The sequence below is a fragment of the Aulostomus chinensis genome, chromosome 12 (genome assembly GCF_037954235.1).
Source record: "Aulostomus chinensis isolate RoL2024-O1b breed Wild chromosome 12, RoL_Achi_v1.0, whole genome shotgun sequence".
Classification (NCBI taxonomy): Eukaryota; Metazoa; Chordata; class Actinopteri; order Syngnathiformes; family Aulostomidae; genus Aulostomus; species Aulostomus chinensis.
In genome coordinates, this window is record NC_141331.1 from 21,024,764 (window position 1) to 21,048,853 (window position 24,090).

The 24,090-nt window shown below is 39.9% G+C and overlaps 1 protein-coding gene across 2 annotated transcripts in view; it reads right to left on the reverse strand.

Annotated features, from left to right (window-relative positions):
* Nucleotides 1–5,053: 5,053 nt before the first annotated feature.
* Nucleotides 5,054–24,090, reverse strand: part of gdap2 (ganglioside induced differentiation associated protein 2) — a 44,018-nt gene continuing 24,981 nt past the window's right edge. For both annotated transcript variants that reach the window (XM_086220782.1, XM_086220783.1), the window contains exons 12-14: nucleotides 16,656–16,710; nucleotides 16,133–16,276; nucleotides 5,054–8,671 (exon numbers count right to left, since the gene is read on the reverse strand). In XM_086220782.1, coding sequence (XP_086076908.1) covers nucleotides 8,630–8,671; nucleotides 16,133–16,276; nucleotides 16,656–16,710 — 241 coding nt within the window. In that variant the 3' untranslated portion in view covers nucleotides 5,054–8,629. The remainder of the gene's footprint in view (nucleotides 8,672–16,132; nucleotides 16,277–16,655; nucleotides 16,711–24,090) is intronic.

Below are 24,090 nucleotides of genomic sequence, written 5' to 3' on the forward strand. Positions count from 1 at the left end.
AAGACACCTCGTGGTTCATTTAAGAAAGCCTGCTCCTTAACTTCACAGACTCAATTTCCATAGTAACTTACCCAAAGCTTTAGTTTCCTCTCTTTCTTAAACAGGCCTGACTTACTACCTTTATTCAGGTTTCCTCCCTTTCTGAAACGGAAAACCCAGACTTTGCCTCATATAAAGGTTAACAGACTCAGGGTTTTCACTGAACCTGCTTTCTGAAATGGGCTCCATTTGTCTGAGCAGACAGGAGACACACACACACACACACACACACACACACACACACACACACACACAGGTTGTGTCTCCTGTCTGCTCAGACAAATGGAAAATAAAATTTAAAAAAATTAAATAAAATTTAAAAAAGACATCAACCTTACCCCCCCCCCCCACAAGCCTCATAGTTTTTGTACAATATTATCTCTATGGCAAAAGTAACATAAATGTCTAAGTGTCATGGTAATCCAATTACATTTTATCCATATATTTTTCATTATTTTTTAAGTTGCCCTCCCCTCCAAAGAAAATCCAAGAAATATGTAACAAACCTCCAAAGCATTCTCTTCTATCAAGATTTTGATTAAATTCTTTGCAAACACAGTGGTATGGTTTTCGGACAAATCTTTCCACTTGTATGACTTCACTTCACTTCTTTTCTTTAAACAGTTTTTGATATACAGCTCACATTTTTGTTGCATAATTTGGGTTTCAATATATTAAGTAAATGTGGTTTAAAAAAATGCTCTGTTTAGGTTGTTTGTATTAGGGGTGGGGCAAGACGACTTTGTGGGGTTCTTCAAGCGTCAGTTGAGTGGACCACTACTATTCCCTTACCTTTATTAATGATTTGTGATCGATTTACAAAGGAACAGTATTGGAAAACTATCCTTGTGAGGAACCATTTATGCTCAAATGCACCAACACAGTCCTAACACAAGATGCTCATGAAGGTTTTAAAGACCCATGTAGTTGTTAATCTCCTGTGGCCATGTGCTTATTTCTGTGATTTCAAGCATCAAGTCTAAAACTCTGCAGTTGTGCCTCCAATAATCCCATGTGAATTGATCAAAACAGCTGAGGAATATGATTACTGTGTGTTGTCCAGTTATATGCATGTTTAACACTGCTAACTGTATGGGAACACTGTCCACAAGTGGTTAATGATTACCTGCATTTTTCCTAGCCTGTCTACTCTGTGTTTTCAGTTGTTAATCCATTCCAGTCATGGAGGGTGGCCCATAAAAGATGGATTTGCTCTCGTTCTCACCACAGCTCTTCATTTACTGAAGAAAAAGCAGCATCTTTCCATCCTCATGTCCAGGTCAACACCATTCTCCCTAGATTAAGAGATTAAAAAACCAAGGACGAGACATGATGAAAGAGGGACACTGTGGTCAGGAGGATGCTGCCAAGGGAATAGGAGCTTTTCTGATTAGCACAAGAGCACTTCTTCACTTCTGAGAAAATTATGCTGGTTACTATGGATAGAATTTGAGACAGCTGGAGAGAAACACCCAGTGTTCATCCTTCTTATTTACTCACATTTTTCATCATTTTAACCATACGGTTGCACAGGGACCCATTCTTCTATTACAATAAACATAGATTGTTTTTTAGTCAAATTCACATACATTGTACATATTCATTACACCAAATGCATATTAATCCACAGTTGAAAAGAGTTCCTTACACATGCAGTACATTATTCCTACATGAGTGATATTAGCTGAAAACTGAAGTTCTCTGTTTTTTTTTTTTAAGGAAACACTGAGGCTTTGAGAGACTGAAGAAGAGTATTGTTTATTATAGTTATTTTATGTGATGTGTTGACTGCAGGAATCCCGACTACCTCAAAACCTGCTGTGGATTTCTATGCATGGACGATATGGTTACATTCTATGCAAATGTCTGATTCAGAAAGAGCTTTGTTAATACTAAAAACCATGACCTCTCCATAATAAACTAACAATCTGAGGACAGCACAATAATTACCTTGGGATCCTGAGATAACAACATTGAAAAAGTAATTACAGGCACAGCCATTCTGAGTGTCCATACAAATTAATTAACTTGAAGGTATCATTTCTTCTTACGCTCCACTTCCTCATATGGAGATCATTCTGATGAGGAATGTGACCAAGTACAGTTACATATGTACTAGAAGCTAATCAATAAATTTTATTTTTTTGTTGACTGAAAGGTTAGCTCTTTCTTTACCATTTGCAATATTAATTAATGCTCGATAATCAGATCAGAAATCCTTTATTAATCCCTTGTGGGAAATTGTTGGATTGCAGTGCTCCGTTTCACAGTAAAGATAAATAAGGAGGAAGTAACCTATTGAAGACATAGATAAAATAAGATAAATAGAAATGAACAATCTCAAAAAAGTAATACAAACAATATATAATAAAGAAAAAAAAGAAAAAAGCTGAAGTTAAAAGATAAAGAGGTATCTTTGAACATATTTACATTTTTACACTAGTGAGTAGGATATTTGTTTTATTGCACAATTTTAACAAGAGATACAACTCCATAAGATGGGCTGGATCTTAGAGGGAGGAGTTAAACAGTTTGATAGCCACAGGCAGGAATGATTTCCTGTGGTGCGTGGGGGTATGAGTCTCTGGCTGCAAGTACTTTTCCTGCAGGCCAGCATGTGATAGACAGGGTGTGAGCTGTGGTCCAAAATGGTCCTAATTTTGGACAACATTCTCCTCTCTGACACTGCTGTCAGAGTCCAGCTCCCCCCCCTACAACATGGCTGACTTTCCGGATAAGTTCATTAAGTCTGTCGGCGTCCTTCACCTTTAGTCTGCTGCCCCAGCACACAACAGCGTAGAGGATGGCACTGGCCACCACAGACTTGTAAAATATCCACAGCATTGTCCGACAGATGTTGAAGGACCTCAGCTGCCTCAGAAAACAGAGGAGAATTTGGCCCTTCTTATTGAGGGCGTTTGTGTTTTTAGTCCTGTCCAGTTTATTGTCCAAGTACACCGCTAAGTCCTTGTCGTCCTCCACTATCTCCACACTGGTCCCATGGATGGAAACGGGGGACACTGGAGCCCTAGTTCTCCTCATGTCCACCACCAGCCCCTTGGTCTTTGCCACATTGAGTTGCAGATGGTTCTGCTTGCACCAAGTGACAAAGTTGTCCACCACAGCCCTGTACTCAGTCTCTTCACCCTTGTTGATACATCCAACTACTGCAGAGTCATCAGAAAATGTCTGAAGGTGACAGGTCTCGGTGCAGTAGCTGAAGTCTGTGGTGTACAAGGTGAGGAGGAAGGGAGAGAGGATGGTCCCCTGGGGAGCCCCAGTGTTGCACATTAGCCGGTCTGACCTACAGTGCTGGAGGCACACATACTGCCTGTCAGGTAATCCACAATCCAGGACACAAGGGGGGTATCCATCTGCATCGCAGTCAGTTTCTCACCCAGTAGAGCCAGCCTGATGGTGTTGAAAGCACTGAAGAAATTAAAAAACATGATCCTCACAGTGCTCACAGGCTTGTTCAGGTGAGCATAGACACAGTTGAGCAAATAGATGATGGCGTCATCAATTATGAGTCGGGCTGGTAGGCAAACTGGATGGGGTCCAGTCACTGTCTGACCATGGGCCGGAGCTGATCTAGGATGAGTCTCTCCAGGGTCTTCATGATGTGTGACGTCAGTGCCACAGGCCTGTAATCCTTGGAGCCACTGGGATGTAGCGTCTTTGGTACAGGAACGAGGCATGACGTCGTCCACAGCACGGGGACCCTCTGAAGACTCAGGTTCAGGCTGAAGACATGGTGAAGCACTTCACATACCTGGGGGGCACAGGCTTTGAGGACCCCACCGCATCCAGACTTGCCTGAGTAGTTTCTTCAGCTGTCTTCTTACATGATGGCATGATGTTCAGTGTGGAGGTGACAGGTGGGGGAGGGGTGGAGGTGTGATGTTGGAGAGAGCAGTCAACATAGGGGCCCATGGAGGAGGTGTGATGCATTATTGAGAATTATCATTAATTTAATGTGAAACTAGTGTGGACGATACTTTTGATGGCTGCATGGAATGTAAAACATACTTCTTTGTACTACTACTACTACTACTACTTTATACTTTCACCACTAAAAAGAATTATTTTTTGCTGAAATCAGTTCATGTGACAATCTGAGGAGGAGACAGGACATGTGAAGATAGACCCTTATACTGCTGCTGTGGTTGAACAGTGTACTGGTTGAAGTCTCAATTCATGGAGTTTACTCTTGAATCTGAAACAGCCAGGAAGGGACATATTGTCGTTTTTTTTTCTCTTCACACAAGTTTGGCTTGGCTGTTGGACTTATACTTGCCTACATAAAACAGCAGACTGGACATTTAGACATTCATTTAAAAAGTTTGATGTAATTTTCCCTCCAAGGCTATAGCTTTTCGGCATGGAAATCAATGTTTTTGACTTTTCAGGTTTTTTTTGAGGATTTAAAATCACAGTTTTGCAAGTGCCATAAACATGTGTTAGTTTGGAGATGTAGAAAGACAACTTTAGAGTGAAAACTTTGTATTTTTTTATTTAAAAAAAAAAACACCAATTCCATCCATTTGAGGAGTATAATTTAAGTGTGCTAAATGGTGGATGTGGGCTTTATTGTCTGAACCTCATTCTTGACCCTGAATTAAAGGTTGAAGCTTTTTAACAAGAAAACCAAAGCCTTCAGTATTTGCCTTCCAGCCCTGCTTGTGGCAGTCAATGACCAGCTCTTCATATTTGGTCCACTTTCTCCCGTGGGCCTCATCCAGATGGTCCTCCCATGGTACAGTCAGCTCCATCAGGATGATGTTTTTTCAACACTTCTGAAACCAAGAGGATGTCTGGCCTCAGGGTGGTTGCTACAATGTGCTGAGGGAACTTAAGCTGTTCCTCCAAGTTGATAAGACAGCTGCCAGTCCTTTGTAGTTGCCAGGAGTCCTGAGGGGTTCCTGGCTCCTGCGGTTTTTTGCAGCTGCCTTAATGAAGGCAATCGCCTGGGTGGACGGGTGGGACCATCTGCTGCTGACTCCCATGCTGATGGCATCTACAATGGGTTTCAGAACCTGATTGTGGTGCCAGGTGTACTAACCCTGCCCAAGAGCTAGACAGCAGCTCAGAATGTGCTCTAACGTGCCTCTGCCAGGGCATTGGAGGCAATTGGGAGACTGTTTTGCCCCAGATGGAGAGGTTTAATGAGCTGAGCAGAATGTTGCACACTGCATGGACAAGGAACTTTATGCACTGTAGTTCTACCCGCCAGAGATCAGTCCATGACTTTTCAGTTGATGGACTGCTCCCACCTTGTCAAGGCACACTGCTGCCTCAGGCTGACATGGCCATTTTAGGAGATCCAAGCCTTGAAATTTCCGGGAAGCCCTGACCGGTTCACTGCTCTCAACCAGTTCTCTAGCTCTTGACAGGTTTCCCAAACAGATGCTGAATCCTTCAGGCTGCTGTTAAACATCTTGCCAAGGCTCTTCACTGGCTTTTCAGAGAAAGTTGGGATTGGTGTCCCTCCGATGCTGAAGCGGAACCTATCTATGACTTTGCCCTTCTTCAGCACCAGTGACCTGGATTTTGTAGGCTTGAACCTCATCCTTACCCATCCAATCAGTTCCTCCAGCCCTTGCAGAATCCACCTGCTGCCTGGTACTGACTCTGTGGTAACAGTCAGCTCATCCATGAAGGCCATGATTGGTGGTTGGCACATTCCCATTTTGGTCTTCAGGCTGCGACACTGAGTTTCAGCTGACTTCATGATCATGTTCATTGCCTAGGCAAAAAGGACCACAGAGATGGTGCAGCTTGTGATAATCCTTGAACCCTGATGAGACTCACATGTTGAAGTGGCTGTAACAGTCATCATGAGTTCAGCCACTTGGCCCAGCACATGATTTTTCTCCAGGGTTGATTGGACTAGCATGTGTGGGATGGAGCCATTGGCATTAGCCAGAGCACTGCCACATCTCCCTTGTGCTCCCGGGTTTCTCTGATGAGCTGGGTCACCACTTCTGTATGTCCCAGGCAACCTGGTACTCCAGATATGACTCCCTTCAGCCATTGCTGGGCAGCCGTCTTGCAACAATGCTGAAGAAAATCTTCCCTTCAACAGTCGTCAACGAGATAATTCTGAACTGGTCGATGTTCTTGGAATCTTCTTCCTTCGGGATTCAGATTCCTTCAACAAATTGCCCCTGCTGCACCACTTTCACTCTCCATACATTTTTTCTGTCCTCCTCTTCACTGCCCCAAATCTTTCCAGCTAGACTGACAATGATTGTCATAATCATTTGCAGCCTTTGGTCCACATCTCCCTTTGCTGCTGCCTCTAGCACCAAGTTGGCATTCCCTTCAAACTGTTGCCAGACTGCTGTCTTGCGGGCCTGTGGCCATTTTACTTGAACCCTCTCCAGAGGTCTGTTCTGAAGAGTTGGTTGCAGCACTTGGAGGTTCCTGGCTCTATGGGGTATTTCTGGGACCGGCTCCTCCTGTGTCTCACTGGGTTGGGTACCTCCCACTAAACACTTCATCCGGGTCTGGTGAATCTTAAGGCCTCAGCTGTTCTTACAGACTTTCCCGCATCTGCACTTCATATTCGTCATTGGTTGTCTGTTGCCATTGTTCATTCACATTAGGTCCATTACATTTGGATGCTCATCCCCACCCTCTCGGGCACCCCTAGGGGAAATTTTCCATGTGTTATTCTGGAGCTTCATGATGGGCTTCTTCCTCTCAGAGGATGCGGTTTGGACCGATCCTCCCTGCCCCAGTTGCCATGTCTTTCTGCGTTGTCCACTGTCTCTCCTGTCATCACCACTCCGTTCTTGGTTTTCAGCCAGTCTGTACCTGGTTGCCACTGGTTTTGGCAGCAAAGTGATTGATAAAATACATCTCTTGGATGTTCCTGAACAGATCATCGGTGATCTAAATGAAGTGAGCCGACAGTGCAAATAAAATCTTACACCAATGACAATGAAAAATAAGCGAACCATTTTCTTGGTTAAGTTCGACAACTATGCTGAATAAGCAATTCTCACGCTTTTTTGGCATGTGACCCCTGACAAAGTGATCTCTTCTTGTGAGATGAAAACTTCAACCAACAATGAACATGGGAAGTACAAAGCAGATGGAATGTCCACTGTATCTGGAAAGCTGACTTGAAAAATGCTTGCCATGTTCAATCTGGCAGTGCCATGAAGAAGAGAATTATATGAAAGAAATTACGAGAAGCAAAATATCTGTTTACAAACTTCCAAGGGCATCTTCTGGTACAATCCACATCATCTTTATCTAGCCATATGCTTCGTATTCAACAAGCACTTTGATTTCGGTTTAAGAATAAACAAAAAAGAACACTTCTGCTTCAGCATGAGCCTGAACATTTTCAACTGAATGCCCCAGTTGGTCATGCTCGTTAAAATTAGAAATGCTCTATTTGCTTCTGTTATCTAAACACCATCTGGGACGTAGGTGACGTGATTACACAACACATAACTGTAAATCACATATTAATGGTGACACATTTTGGATGACAGACCGCTCTAACGAATACATTTTCTGTGATCAACTGATGTTTTTATTTTTCATTAAATTATTATATATATAAAAAAATGCCCAGCACAAGTTGCCAGAGCCATGTGACCACCAGGCAAAAAAATTGGAAAAATAGCAGCTGATAAATAAATGAAAAACAGCAAGGACTGCTTGGCAATTAATATTAATTATTCATTCATTGTAATGGTTGTTGCAAATGAATTTTTCTAGACTTAACAACAAATTTCTTGACAAGTCTGACAGAAATATATTGACACTTTTAGGTTTCAAATGATACCTTACGCAGGAAATTACTTGCTACATCATAAAGTTGAGGCTCTGTGGTAGAAAACTGATGCTGAGATGCAGATATCCAACTTTTTTGACAAGGCCTGAATCCATCAATCTGTGTGTGGGTGTCTGTTAACATAAATTTTTATACATTTGAGCTTCAAATAGTCAGTGCAACCTAGCAGTGTTCATGTCAAATATGTCGTTCTGTTTAGCCTTGGGTTTAGTGAGGGTTATCAAAGACAAAAAAAACAACATATTTACTGCAACCTGCCAGGTAGGAATGTCTAACTTTGATTTAATGTACTGCAGCATGAGTTTTTACCACATCTGAATGTGCTACAGCATTGTGCAGAATTAAATGATGTGGAAATCCAGAGCAACATCATTTCCTCGAGTCTTCCTCCAGCATGTGAATAGTCTTGTGTTAATGAGAGACATGGGTAAGGACATGTGACATGACTGCACAATGGGTAGGGCTTTGAGCAACTGTTAAGCTTGGCAGGATTCATACTTAAAGAGATGTTTGAGGAAAATGCTGAATAAGAACTCTTTGAGTGAAAACTGTACAAGATCCATGAATAGTTTGTGGCAAGTGAGATGTGACCGCTTACCAAGCCACATGCTTCTAAATGTAGGCTGCGACTGTTAAATTTGTCCTTTTGGCAGCACAAAAGGAGAGTTTCCCAACTACAGTTCAGAGCCTTAAGAAGAGGTTGGGAGTTCAGACCACACAGGCAACATAATGTCTATAAATTGCTTCCATCTAAAAGGTCATCTGATCAGTCTCCTATCACAGATTGGAGGACTGGGAGGGATGATAGGGTCCATTCACCTGTGAGGACGAGAAAGAGAAACACATGATCTGGTCAATTAAAAAATTGTTCAAGTATACATAGAGAAATATAGCGCTTTTTTCACAGTACTGTCAATCGATATTTCATCTTTATAGTAATAGACATTATATCGCTGTACATAAAGATAAAATTGTATTGTGACCTGTGTGTTGGGGTAGCTTTTTACAATATGGTCCAGAGGATCCCACCCACAATATGGTATTGAGCACCCAGGTAGGTGAAACCTGATCTAGAAAACTGAAACAGTCTAGTTCACTACGGCACAGAATGACAGAGACAGGCAACATATATTGTATAAGCTCATATTGCAGTATATTGTGATAAAATTGTATTGCAATGCGTATTGTGAGGTCCTTGCCAATTCCCTGCCACACAAATAATACAATTAATGCACAAATGTTGACATTCTTAACACTGGAATGGATTCAGCCCTTTGCTTAGATTGGGCATATGCCTGCATGCAATGAGAGCAAAACTGAGTTAGGAGGTTGAGGGAAATGCCTGTAGACCTTAGATCATGTTGGGGCACAGTTCTAGTAAGGACTACAAAAAAACTCTGCTGCATTGTATGTTCCCTGGAGTGGCCTCAGTGGCCTCTATAATTCTTAAAGGGAAGAAGAGTGGAAGCCAGGACTCTTCCAGATGGTCACTTTGGGTGAGCTCCAGGACAACCATCACTGCAGCACTCCACCCATGTGGGCTGAGTGGCCAGACAGGATCCTCTCCTCAGAGAAACACACATGAAGGACTCTCAAACTGTGGGAAACAACATTCTCGGGGCTGCTGAAACCAAGACTGAACTGTTTGGCTTAATTTCTAAGCAGTGTGTATATGCAGGGAACCAGAAACCGCTCATCACCTGGTCAATACAACCCCAACAGTGAAGCATGGTTGTGGTGGCATTATGCTGTTAGGATGGAGCCTGGTTAGGGAAGGCTCAGCAGAGCAAGAACAGAGATATCTTTCATGAAAATCTCCTCATTACTGCAGTTCTCATACTTTCACACAAGGCCAAGGATTAGCATGTACGACATGCTGGAGTGGGATAGGGACAAACCCTTAGCTCTGACAGTTCTCATCCAAACTGACAGAAAGTGTCTGCAGTGAAGAATGGCAGAAAATGAGAAAATCCAGGTGTGCATAGCTTTTGACACAATATCCAAGACTAAAAGTTGTAATCACAGAGGTGCTTCAACTACTCAAAACTGAAAATGTGTATCAGTTTTTTCCAACAACAGATTAGCAATACATTATATTTTTGCTTTGTCATCATGGGGTATTGGTGTACATTTATGAGAAAAAATATGATTGTAACCAATTTGAGCATAAATTTGAAACAAAATGCGGAAAATGAAAATGATTAGATCCAAAAGGACTAGCTGGTGCCATGACGTCAGATAATGTAGATCCTATTAAATGTACATAAGTGCATGCCTAGAAGCACTGAAAATTGTCCTTGGTGATTTTAATCACCGTCGTTTGAACACTACTTTGAGGATGTATGAACAGTATGTGACCTGTGTCTCCACACAGAGGAACTCCACCATAGACCTGTGTTATGGCTCTGTGAGTGGTGCTAACAGATCGCTGCCACTACTGTCTCTGGGTTCTTCCTACCACAACATGTGTATCTGATGCCCCTGTACACATCAGCTTGAAGGCGGCTCCCGTGTGTGGAGAAATCAGTGAAATGCTGGTCTGAAGACAGCATCTCCTCTCTTCAGGCCTGCTTTGAGTGTACGGACTGGGATTGTTTCACACTGTTTCATCCTACATGACAATTTGTGTAGACTCCACTATCTTGGTTAAAAAGGTTATCTATCCAAATAATAAACGTTGGATAACCAAGGTGTTAAAAACAGTTATCAACTGAAAGAAACTGATCTACTGCCTCGCACTCCTGCTCTCTTTCTCCCCAACCGGTCAAAGCAGAAGGCCGTCCTCATTGAGCCTGGGTCTGCTTGACATTCCTGCCTGTTAAAAGGAAGGTTTTTGTCGCTGCTGTTTCAGGATGTGCTTGGTCAAGGAGAATTGTTGGGTGTAAATAGCAGGGGAGACTTTAGAGCTGCTTGGCAAGGTATGACGAATGTGGCCTCCATTAACACTAAATCTAACACTGGGATTAATAACTCCATTACTGTTAATGGAGAAGATAACATGGACTTGCAAAATGCTTTCAACTCCTTCTTCTCCGACTTCGAAAAGGTCTGACTTTATAGATAAGATATCGGCACGTAAGAATTCTCTTGAAGCCCAAATGAAATAGTGATTTCTTGGGGATGTGTCACATCAATATTTAGGAAGGTTAAAGTGAGGAAAGGTGCTGTTCCAGATTTCATATGTGGGCGCACTTTGCATTACTGAGCTGATCAGCTCTGTTTTGTGTTCTCTTGACTCCAAAATGTGTGCAGATTTGGGCCAGATTCCTAAATTGTGGAAGATGTCAACAATCATATCTGTCCGAAGTCAAAGGACTCAAAAGAGCAGAGGGACGTCAGACCAGTGGCACTTATATCACTAGTAATGAAAAGTTTTGAGAAGATTTTAAAGAATATCATTGTGTCTTTTACAAAAGGAAAACTTGATCTCCTGCAGTTTGCTTATCAGCCACAGAAAGGTGTGGAGGATGCTAAACCTTTTTATCTTAGCCACTGCATTAACACCTGGAGCTCATGCAAGATTTTTATTTGCAGACTTCTCTTCTGCTTTTAACAAAGCGCAGCCTCACATTTTAATTGAGTGGCTTGACCCTTATTTCAATTTTCCACACCATCTTCTCATGCTGATTTTCAATTTTCTCAATATGGGGGTCCAGCAGGTTTTTGTCAATGGACAAATGTCTAACATGTCCATTTCTAACACTGGTTCACCTCAGGGTTGAGTGTTTTCACCCCTCTTATTCATCATGTATACTGACAGCTGTATATCTTCTCAGGACTGCAGGCATCTTGTTAACTTTTCTGACGATACTGTCCTTGGATCCTTACTGCAGCGCTCTGACATTGATCATGGTCCTGTATTGTTTGACTTTGTTAAATGGTGTGATGACAGTTACCTCAACCTTAATGCTTCCAAAACAAAGGATATGACTATTAATTTCAGACATAACATCGATCACAAAGCTAGTGTCATTCATGGTGAAGATGTTCAGATTGTAGAGTGTTCTAAATACCTGGGAACTGTGTTTTAGTGTAAACTTAAGTTCGACATGAGTACAGTCCATTGTTAAAAAAGGTCAGAAGAGAACCTACTTGTTAAGGAAGCTGAACTCTTTTAATGTCAGTGGGAAGACTTAAAGCACTTTTTATGTTTTTTTTTGTGGAAAGTCTTTTAACATCTTCTTTTATCCGTTGGTTCAATTGCTAATCTGTCAACAATACGAGTAATCTACTGAGCATTGTCAAGGTTTGCTCCAAAATAACTGGAGTCAGAGACCTGTGTTCCCTCTGGGAGGATCAGGCGGTCAAGAAAGCAAAGAGCATTATCAGTCAAACTTTCCACATTCTGTCTCATCAGTTTTCACTGTTGCCTTCCGGTCGCCGTTATCGTGCACCTCTGAGTAAAACTAACTGCTATCCTAAATCTTTTATCCCTTCTGTGATCAGGTTACTTAACTCAGATAGTAATCATTTTAACTGAACATTGTCCCCCTGACATCATGTTTTTTTAAGGTCTTTTTCCTTATTCATATTTATTTCACTGTTTACTTATTTATTACTTCTTTAACTTATACTGTCCTTCGCCTAGTTATCTGTTTTACTGATTGTGCTTGATGTGTAATACTGTGTATTTTTGTTGATGTTTTAATGTTCGGAAGGGTAAGCTGCAAATGAATTGCCCCTCATGGGATCAATAAAGTTATCTGAATCTGAATCTAATCAATGACTACCCAAATATTAAATAAACTGGTGTTGAGTGAAGGCCAAATTCTTGATACAGTTGAGGCTAGCAAAGAGGATTTAAGTTAAATATTTAAGTAATTAAAAAGGACAGTGCCACTTTGTGCGAATGGTGCCGAACAGTAAAAACAAAATGTCCCAGACATAAGACATGAGACCTGTGGGACTGCAGATAACGCTTAGAGCAGCACACAGGCTACAGCTACATGGCTACATTAATATCTCAGCACTGTGTCACTGCTGTATACCATAGCAACCAGGCTGCCTACAGGCAAGGGTGTTTTGAAAGGAACACATTAATGGACAAACAAGGCACCTGGTGGATATGGGGCTGGTGGTTCTTTTTGTTTTTGATGAAACATTGCATGCTTTTTAATATGCAACCATAAGTGAGGCCAAGCTGACTGTGGTATTAACCTTAAAGCTGACTGTTGTATGAACCTTGAATTGCTTTCCAGAAAAGCTGCAGTTATCTCAGCAAAGTGCATTAACCCCTACCTGTTTTTCTCATACTGCTAGCGAGTGTAGCAGTTGACCACATTGGCACTTAGAGAAACTTGAGCCTTTGACAAGTACGGAGTCACTTGGAAGAGCTACATTTAGTCAATCAACCAATGATGAGATGGGGTGTGTTTGTACTGAACTGCCTGTGTGTTACTTTAGGCCCTTGATAGAGGTTTGCTTTGAGTGGTTGGTACTCCCCATCAGATTACATTTCACTTAACAAAAGGTATATTTATATCCAAGTCAAGACTCCACTTGCACTATATTTCAGCCCAGCAGACCTGAACCTTTCTGGGCAACAGCAGTACACAGGTGATAATAAGTATGATATTACACAGCTGATTGGCATCTCAAAACAGATTTAGAGAATACCTTTATGCTACTTTACGATGTTGATTGCCGAACTTTTGTCAAAAGACAAAATCTATCTCAAATTACAATCTCATATGTCATGTATTCCCTGAGCCATGGAGGTCATGTTTTAAGTGGCATTTGTCTGTCACACAAAAACTGAAGATTGTCATCAAGCTTGGTGAAGGAGTGGAGCATAGGCCAAGGGAGAATCAGTTAAATTTTGAGACAGATTAGTCATAGTGGTTCTTGGTGGCAACAGGGCATGAGTTTTTAATGTTCTTCTGGTGGGTGACCTGATCATCTGAAATTTTGCAGTACCTGAGGTACTTGAGGTGGCCAATTTTGCCATAGAAAGGAAGCCGTATACTATGAACTTGACTCCACATGGTAAGATCTTTTCCAAAATTTAATGAGATCCATGGCCTGAAGACATCTACAAGCTAAATTGTAATCATCGTCATAAGCCTGCATAGTGGTAACAGGAGGTAAACCTAATGTAACAAACATCACATGACCAACTCCATTGTATAAAACTTGCAAGTTTCTCTTTCTCAGAAAGCTAACAAGCACTATTTGGAATAGTAAAATTGAACAAAATATGGATTCATTTGTTGCAGTCAATGAAACCTGTAATATATTGAGGTCAAAAAATCCCCTCAATATGAACCACGTAAGCCAACTGGCTAAATAGTACAGCTTTCTTGCTTTTGAACTCTCATTAACAGTCAAATAAAGGTCATGACTTTTTGTTATATGTGCTCACATGTCATCCCGAAAGAAAATTCAAATGTCAAAGTAATGTCATGGAACCGTTTTTGACTCAAGTATCCAAAACACTAAATTAACTACTGATAAAAAGCCCCTCAATGTAGATTAATGCAAAAAACATGTTTTAAGAACTTTTATCAACAAACCCAAACTACAAATTAACCCTACTGTCACACTACAGAGTGAGACAACAGCAGAAGCAGGATTGTAAGGAATTTTACAATAACCTTATACAGTATACATCTGTAGGAGGGGACACGTAACCTCCTAATTGGATGTATGTATGTCTTTAAAAACTGACTTGAATTCAAATGTGTCACTGTTCTGTGTCTGATATCTTAAAATGCTGCAAGCAGAGCTGCCTCTTCACACAATATTGTTAAATAAAAGTTACTGAAAATCATGACTACATTCTATTAACTATTAACTAACATCACACTTCAGGGGAAAGTCAGCATGGTTATTCTGGACAGTCTCATTTTATTGGAGTTTGTAGGTTTGGTGATTACTGGCATTTGTCTAGAAATGTACAGAGAACAAAAAATGACTTGTTGACTTGTTGGCTGATTGTTACTCCCCATCCACCGCCTCTGGTTTACATCAGTTAGAGAGGAAACATCAATGAGGTAAGTTGATTGAACAATTTGCGGTTTTCATTTGTTTCCTCCTTCAAACACAGCTGGTGTGAAGTGCTCCATATGTAAAACAGATGGATGTAGACATGTTCAAACAGGTGCCGCATGAGGACACATGGAGGTCAGTGGGACGTTAGGTTTCTATTGATACACAACAGGTCTGACAGTAAACATTTGAAACAAAGGTTTTTGTTTTTCTGTCTCATGCAAATGGGAGCCTGTTTGCACATAATTACAGTACAATTTACAAATGACTAGAGGGGAAATTTGTAAAATGTTCTTCCTTGGCCAACACCAAACAAGATCAGTAAAATTGTTGAAAAAAAATTTGCACAACCCTGCCAAACAAAAAGCAGGTGATTACATAAGTACACACAGGTCATTCTCCAGAACATTTTCAGGGAGGAATTAACTTGTATGGCAGACAAATATTCCAATGTACACTACTATGTGATTGAAAACACATGTAGTCAGCAGGTGCGTACACATAGGAAAGGAGTAGCAGCAGTATGGCAACAAAAAAATATTGAAACGTTCATCAAATCCAGTGACTTGTAGAGATGACAGATGAATGACAAACTTGCATCATTAAAAAAGTTAATCTTATTTACACTGCTGTCTCCTGAGTTAGTCACATGTTCCAAAAAATTTCCATGACAAGAACTCTCTTCACTTTGTGTTTCTGCCAGATACACTGCATGAACAGAGTATGTAGATTTCCGTTTCACGGGACCTTTATTGTTCATAAATTAATAAAAGACACAAAGAAAAGAACTACCTGTTCGTGTGAATTTTAGAATTTCTTGATGTTCACTAATTTGGAGAGCTAAAAACAAAACAAAACAAACAAAAACAAAACGGCACACTAATCACTTCATTTCTAGTGACATCTATGAGTGTGAGTTAAGAGTGTACGGCCAATTGACAAAGCTGAAGTACGGCTGTCCCCTACCCAGACTGGCCTGCATTCATATTAATCTGGGCCTGACCTAGCCCAATCATGTTAGCATTCCTGTGTTTTGTACACACCCACACCAAGCAGCAGAAGACAAATGTACAATGGGCATGGTAAGATCCACAGTGTGAGTGCACCCTTAGTTGTTGTGTAGCAAAGTGAGCATGTAATCACTCCACCTTGATTTTGAACTCTGGATCCATATGGTACAAAATAAACACACTGAAAACCAGTCTTATTGACATAGAGCACATCCATAAATACAAGACTGTCATACTACTGTGTATTACTGTTAACATATCTCTGGGTTTGTGTGGTGCTCACCCGGGCATCGTATTCAAGGACAAAAGGAGGGATATCAATCTGCTCAGGCTTGATGCAGGTGAAGAGCTGCTGCAAGTTGTCAAGGTAGCGGACCTTGTCTTTCATCCCTGACACACTGAAGGTGGTAAAGAACCATGTTGAGACCTGGTATGAGTTGGTGAAGAATTAAAATGAGAGAAAAAAATAGTTATTAATGATGGTTCACACAACTATGTTATCAAAATATCAAGAAAAGAAAATATATTTTTCCTTTTTAGAAAAAAACAACACATGCAGATGAGGTCTGGAGGAAAAAGAACTTCATTAAAGTTGGGGTTAGAATAAAACCACAGAAGTGGGGGAAAATCCTGATTCTTAATCTTTCAATGGAAAGTATTAAATTGTTTATTCCACATAACGCAGAAGTCACAAGCCAAAATACACAATGATAGAACACAATGATACCACTACTACGATGATATGCCCCATTAACATTACAAACATCAGTTTATATCAACACACAACACAGTAAACAAAATTGTACCTTGGAGCGAAATGTTGGATGTACAAAGTAAAAGGCCTTTAAATTCTTCTTAAACCTGAAAAAAAAACACAAGATGAATACATTACTGTACTTTTTTTTTTACAATGACCCACTTATAGTCAGGGCAGCAGTGGTTGCTGAGCAATATTAATTTTCATAAAGTTTTTTTTTTAACTTTAACATATTCCCATAGTTCTGCAGTTTTAGAACAAAAACAATGAAATGGGCTACTTAAAAAAATACTTAAAACTCATCTCAACCCTGTAGTAAGAGTCAATCACTGCAGTAATGCGGTTACCAAGCCCTATACATCACACTAAGTGGAGTGACATCAAAACAGCACTTGGGAAGCACGTACTACTTGGTCTCCAGGATTGCTGCTTGCAGCCTTCTCTGTTGATCAATGGCTGTACAGGGTTATCATGACATTAATATTGAATAATAGGGTATAAACTGCCTGACTGAGAAGGACTGTTAATCCTAACCCTGACTCCACAAGGCTCTTGATAAATACAATATCAAAAGCATATCATATCACAGTGGGGGTGTCACATATTAGACTCTAAAATGAAAACTAATTGTAAAGAGTGTTCAATTTCAACCCTGAAGAATCACAATATTCACAATAAACAAAACACCTTTGCCACATTAATGCATTCGCACTGTAAATAGTAAAAGGTGAATATATACTGTACATTCGCTTGGTGCACACTCAGAAACAAAAGCATCTACGGTTATTGATATCTCATACATGACATTAGTGACATCTGGAAAAAGTCAAATGTATTCCAGAAGCCACAGAGGGTAATAAACATAAATATATATATTTTTTAGTCAAATCTATGTAAAAAAAACAAAAACAAAAAAACCCTCTCTCTACTCACAAAAACTAATAATGATTTAGTGTACATTTAATGTCAGCCTCCATAATATTCTCTATACCTCAAATTTGACCAGTTGAGTTGGTTGAGTTAAGTTGGCAGTCCAGTAAATAATAACAATACTACTAATAAAAAAAGTCACAAAGTCAATTGTGTTTTGTGTGAACTATTTAATGTCAAAGTATATGGCAATTAACATCTGAAATGATTGCGATCAACTCACTCAAAAATCTAAATCCTGATAAAACGGCTGGGCCAGATCAAATGGATCCCTATTATTTAAAACTCTCTGCTGACTTCATAGCCAAACCCCTGACTCACATTTTTAATCTGACCTTGACTTTCAGAGAAATCCCCAAGATCTGGAAAAAGGCCCACGTTTTTCCCCTGTTAAAAGGTGGTGAATCCTCAAACCTCAACAATTATAGACCAATATCTATCCTGTCAGCACCAGCCAAGATATTGGAATCACTGGTAAGTAACCAGTTGAAGGTATTTCTTCATTTAAATAATATTTTATCCTGTAACCAATCCGGCTTTAGAAAATCCCACCGCACAGTCTCAGCCACCATGAAAGTAGTCAATGATATAATTGGAGCTCTTGTTAGGAGAGAACATTGTGCTTCTCTTTTTATTGATTTCTCAAAAGCGTTTGACACTGTAGACCATATAATTATGAAAGAAAGGCTATGTAATATTGGATTGTCTAGCTCTGCTGTTGATTGGTTCTCTAATTATTTGTCTGACAGGACTCAATGTGTTTATGCTGATGGTTTCTAGTCTGATGTTTTATCTGTCCACAAGGGGGTGCCACAAGGCTCAGTTTTAGGTCCATTGTTGTTTACACTCTATATTCATAACCTTGGCAAACATGTTTCTTGTGCAAACTTCCGTTTTTATGCTGATGATACTGTCATATATTGTTGTGCTGCTACCTTGTCTAGGACCTTGGAACTTTTACAACTTACTTTTAAGGAAATTGAAACCCAGCTACTGCAATTAAAACTTGTCCTAAATCCAGACAAAACCACATTCATGATCTTCACTAAATCCAACATAAAACTACATGCCGCCTCTATTCACACCTCACAAGGAGTGCAAATTGAACACGTGTCGACTTTTAAATACTTAGGTTTTATATTAGACGATCAACTTAATTTTAAACCCCATGTCGAAAATTTGTCAAAAAAACTAAAAGTGTTGCGGCTTTCTACTTCAGAAATAAGTCCTGTTTCTCTTTTATTTCAAAAAAGAGACTCGTCCCTGCTACGTTTTGACCAGTTCTTGATTAAGGTGATGTTTTATATATGTCTGCTTGTTCCACCATGTTGCATATGCTGGATACTGTCTACCACGGCGCTTTAAGTTTCATTTCTGGCTGTAGAGCATTAACCCATCACTGCATTCTGTACACAAAGGTAAACTGGACTTCTCTCTCTGTCCGTAGACTGCATCATTGGTACACCTTCATTTACAAAGCCATCACTGGTAACCTTGCGTTCTATCTGTCTTCATACATCACATTCACACCAAACAAGTCTTACAGCTTACGCTCACAGATCATTTACATGCCTCAGTACCCAGAACTCGCACTGAGTTTGGGAAAAGGGCTTTTTCTTTTTCTGCTCCAGTTGCCTGGAATGGACTTCAAAAAAACTCTTAAACTGCAAGCTCTCACCACCATATCTGCTTTTAAAACACAGACTTTGGCCATTTTAAAGACTGAAAAGGGACAATGTAATTGTTTTGCTGGATAATGTATTCACATTTCCATTAACCTGACCTTCTCTCCTCAGTGACCCTTTGTAAAGCCCAGCCTCCCCCCGGCCTCCTTGCTTTGACTTTTATCCACTTTTGGCCTTGTTTCACTGTTCGTTTTTTTCTCTGTACCACGTCGCTTTGTTTGTTCTTGTCTGATTTTGTGTTATTTTGCTTGTTTTAGATGTTGCCATTTTGGCCAGGTCTCGCTCGGAAAAGAGATCACCTGTTCTCAAGTGACTCCCTGGTAAAATAAAGGTTAAAAAATAAAAATAAAAAAAAGTTCATGCAAGACAGCCCAAGAATTTACAGGAACTGGAGGCTTTTGGCCAAGAATGGGCAGCGTTACCATCTGGGAAAATAAAGAGCCTCATCCACAACTACCACAAAAGACTTCAAGCTGTCATTGATGTTAAAGGGGGCAATACACGGTATTAAGAACTAGGAATGAACTACGTAAACTTTTGAACAGGGTCATTTTGGTAGTTTCTGTTGTCATTATGATTTAAAAAGAGTAACAGTTGTTTGATATTAAATGACTTCACCCAACCGCTAACCATGAGTGAAAGAAAAGTTTATTGCGTTATCATTCATATTCTTTGAAAAATGGCCTCGAAATCATAAATTCTGCCAGGGTATGTAAACTTATGAGCACAATTGTAAATTCTACAGGTAAATATATGACATGACATGAGAATGAATCATTTTCAGAATGGCATCCTTTATAATAATTAAAAAAAAAAAAAAAGGATTCCCATTTCCATGCCAGTGAGTCACTTTGCCTTTCAACAGTCCTGAACAATCTCAGAGGTGTTGCTCTTTAGATAACAAAGAAAGTAAAGGACTTTCCATTGAAAGTCCAGCAATTCCATCTGCATCTGATCAACAATCTGTCTACCAGGCAGCTTATGCACCAGTGGCTTTAATGTAACCAAACACGTAGGGCTAACGCTTCAGTTATCTCCCTAGAGACGATAAATTACTTTATCTATTGGATGAGAGACTTTGTAACCATGGATGGGTCTATTTGTCTGAAGGTTCATCCAAATTAAATCTGAACTATTAGACAGATTGTCAGAAAAATCAGTATCAAAATTCATGCTAATCATTTGAGGTTTTAAGGTTACATTGACATTTCCTCTGAATCTTTCCTCTCACACTTGAGAAGAGTCATTTAAAACTGAGAACTATATTTTTTTACAATTAGAATGTTGATTCCCATGTTTTTATATGTTAGTGGACAATCACTTAGTTGTAAAAATATCCTCTGTCTTGCATTATTAACCTGAGTCCCAGACAGACCACCGACTGATAGTCAACTTCATACAATGAAGGGTAGTGCATGGGAAGTATCAGCATATCTCTGTAAAAAGTGATCAAATAGCTCAGGTTCAGCATCTTGGTTTCTCCAGTAGTCAACCTCCTAATTCCCTCTTACAAAGTAAGCAATGATAAGTAGAAGCACTCACACTCCTTGTTGTCAACAAATCTTTGGATTGGTTGGCTTAAGTTAGAGTAGGACTTTTTGAGGTGCAGCCTGAAATCACAGAGGTCGTTTAAAGAACTTCTGACCATGTGTCTGATCTTAAAATTTCACTGAGTTATCATTTCAAATTGTTATTACATAATAAATATTCAGCTCAACCCTAGTGACATTAAAGCTGGCACATTTTGGAGAGATGTGTATTTAGTAACCTTTAAAGCATTTCCAACCAAACAGTAATTACTTAGCTTGGATTAAGCAGTCAATCTCTAAGGGTCTCAGCTCCCTAACACAATACAGAGGACTCTGTGGAGGATGGAAATTAAGAGTATTTCCTAAAAACCCGGCATGGTACCTCAACAGGCAGCAAAAGTTAAAGCAGCACAAGGAATCTTCACTTTGTATGGGAGACGAAATGCTTTAATCCATGTTTGACCTTGGTCAATGGATGAAAGTAGAATCAGGTCCTGCAAGCAAGGAAGCAAAGAATCCAAGGTTGTCTTGCAGAGTCTGGCAACCTCAGAATTGAAGGTGCTGACCCTCATCCCAGGCACTTCGCACTCAGCTGCAAACCGCTGCAACGCATGTTGAAGATTATGGTCAAATAAAAAAAAAAAAAAATTCTGGCAAAACACAAAGATGTAATCATGACATCCCTGATCTGGTAAAAGCTGGTTAAACTTGTAATTCCCTAACAAATGGAGCTCACTCACTGGTCCTCTTTTATAGATGGGGTGAAGCTGCAAATGTGCAGAGGCTCAGGATGAGTCTCATTCACCCCAACATCCACAGTGACCGAAACTAACTGATCACTATATCTGTTAGTTTCAGATTTACGATCTGCCTGGCGCTCTTGTGCACAGAAAATATATTTCTTTTGGAGGGGAATTACAAATTTGTATCCTGGCAAGACATTATGTTAATAATACACCATGCCAGTGTGCTTTGTCAAACCAAACACACATAGTGGTGGTCCTGCTAGGGTGGAATGATTTTGCATGCATGCATAAGAGTGCTAAGCATGATGTGGAGCTGCTGCTCTGGTCAATGCTGGACTTAACAAGGACACAAACAGCTCATCTCCCCAGGACAAAGCAATCAATGTCTCCCTGCCTTCGCCAGACAAAACTGGAAACTTTTTGTTTTTATGTTTGGCTCGAGTCTGCTGGTTAGATCGTCTGGAGCCAAAACACATCTGTAGAAAATCAATGGCTAAAAGGGTAGAGCATGGGCATGTCAGGCCAAGGTTAGTTTTTCCATGGCCTGCAGATTAACACTGCCTGACTTTGCAAAAACAAAGCTGTAACTGCTTGAGTAGTGAGACAGAGTATAATTGCATCAAAATTAGTCATACATCCAGAGCTGGGGCAAGTAAAAACGGCACTCATTTAATAGGTTTTACAGCTGGGAGTTATATTTAAATATAATGACAAATGATATGGAAAAAACACACTAAGTATAAGCTCAGTAATTACCAGAGATAAGGGTTTGAATCCTACTAGAGCTGCCTTGCCCCATTACACTTGTAGGTTATTTATAAGTAACCCTACATTAAAGATGTGTCAAAAAAATATCCTCCCCACAACATAGACCTACCAAGAGTAGGTCTCTGCCTACTCCGCCATGAATTAGGCCAAAGTGAAGTATGTAAGTTCACACGAATTGTACAAATACATAAAAACATCAAAACATTCAAATTACTTATCAAATGCTAAAAAGAGCAATTGAACTGCAGCCTTCTCATGTCAAGGTTTTAATATGTAAGGCTAAACATGTAAAGATAACTTTAACATTTTCAGGTAATTACCATTTTGCCCTAAGCAACAATTTTGTTATAATTCAGCAAAGGGCTCTACATGACTAAATGGAGTTTCCTTCCATCTGATGACATGAGAAGGTGAGTGAAGATGTCATATTGAACATCCTAGTCTGATGGGAAGTTTCTGTGTTGGGTTCTTGTTTGCTCTCCAGATTAAACACTGTACGACTCAAATATGACACATGATGATAGAACTGATGTTAGCAGGGCAAACATGAACACCTGCCTATAAGTCTTGAATACTCAAAGAAATGTAACTATTGGCCGATAATTAAAGTCATGTATTTTCCAGATAAAAAAGGGTTAAGTAAGGTGTACAGAAACCAACTCAATTACAAGTCTCAGAAAGCATCAAGACTGAAAGGTGCATAATGACTGAGTGGAGTTTCCACACTAATGCAGGAAGTTGTTTGGTTGTGGTAACTTGAAATAGAGACTAAAATTAGACATTTAAAATCAACAGGAGTTTATCTCTAATTTCCCTCATAAATCTCTTCCAAGTCAGAAAAATACATTTCTCCTTCCAAGCAAAAGTAATTGTTTGACTCGTTCTTGTGCTATACTGCCTTTTTTTTTTAAATGTACTTTTGCAATGCATCTGTTTCAAACTTGACAATATATTCGGCTAATAGCAAATTAGATGTTTATAGAGATAATTCTAGTATACTGTATTCCAACTTCTGTTTAATTTCCAATATTTTGGAACAAACAGCCAGTTTGTGGGATGATCTTGATCTCATAGTACTTGTTCAGGTTTTACACAGCAATGTTGCTCTATGGCACGTCAACATTGAAGCAGAAATTAACAACAAAGTGAAACTCAAGTAAATAAATGAGTTTAGTGAAGTGGTGGAACAGTGCACAAATTAATGCTTCCAACTGCATAAAAAGAATGGCAATACATGAACAAAATAATAATCTATATAATTAAATTGGTTGCTGGGTACAAAGTGAAACCTTCAGGTTGAAGTTGAAACTTAGACAAAACTAAACTGCAAAGATGCATGGTGTAAAACCCTGTGCCACATGCTTAAAACCTGTCAGAAACTGTAGTTGGCTGTAACAGTTAGAAAGTTCTAAACTGTGAACTTAGTTTCATGCAACAGTTCACATCAAATTCTTATATCAGATGAAGATGGTGTCAGACTGATTTGACTCGACGAGAGAATGCACTCACTGCACACTCGATGATACATGCTCCTTGAATAGATTGTGATATGATTTGTCCATCTCTTTCTTGAATTGCCAGTCCTTCACCCACAGACATTTGTCTTTTTTAGCTCATGTTCATGCCTCCATAGTGACAACGCTGTGTAATGGTTATTTGACCAAGAAGGACTGTGATGGAGTGCTGCGCCAGACAAGCTAGCCTCCACAGTCAACGGACCAAAACCCAATCAAGATGGTTTGGGATGAGATGGGCTGCAGATTGAAAAGGGCAAATGGCCAACAAGTGCTCGGCATCTCTGGGAACTCCTTCAAGACTGTTGGAAG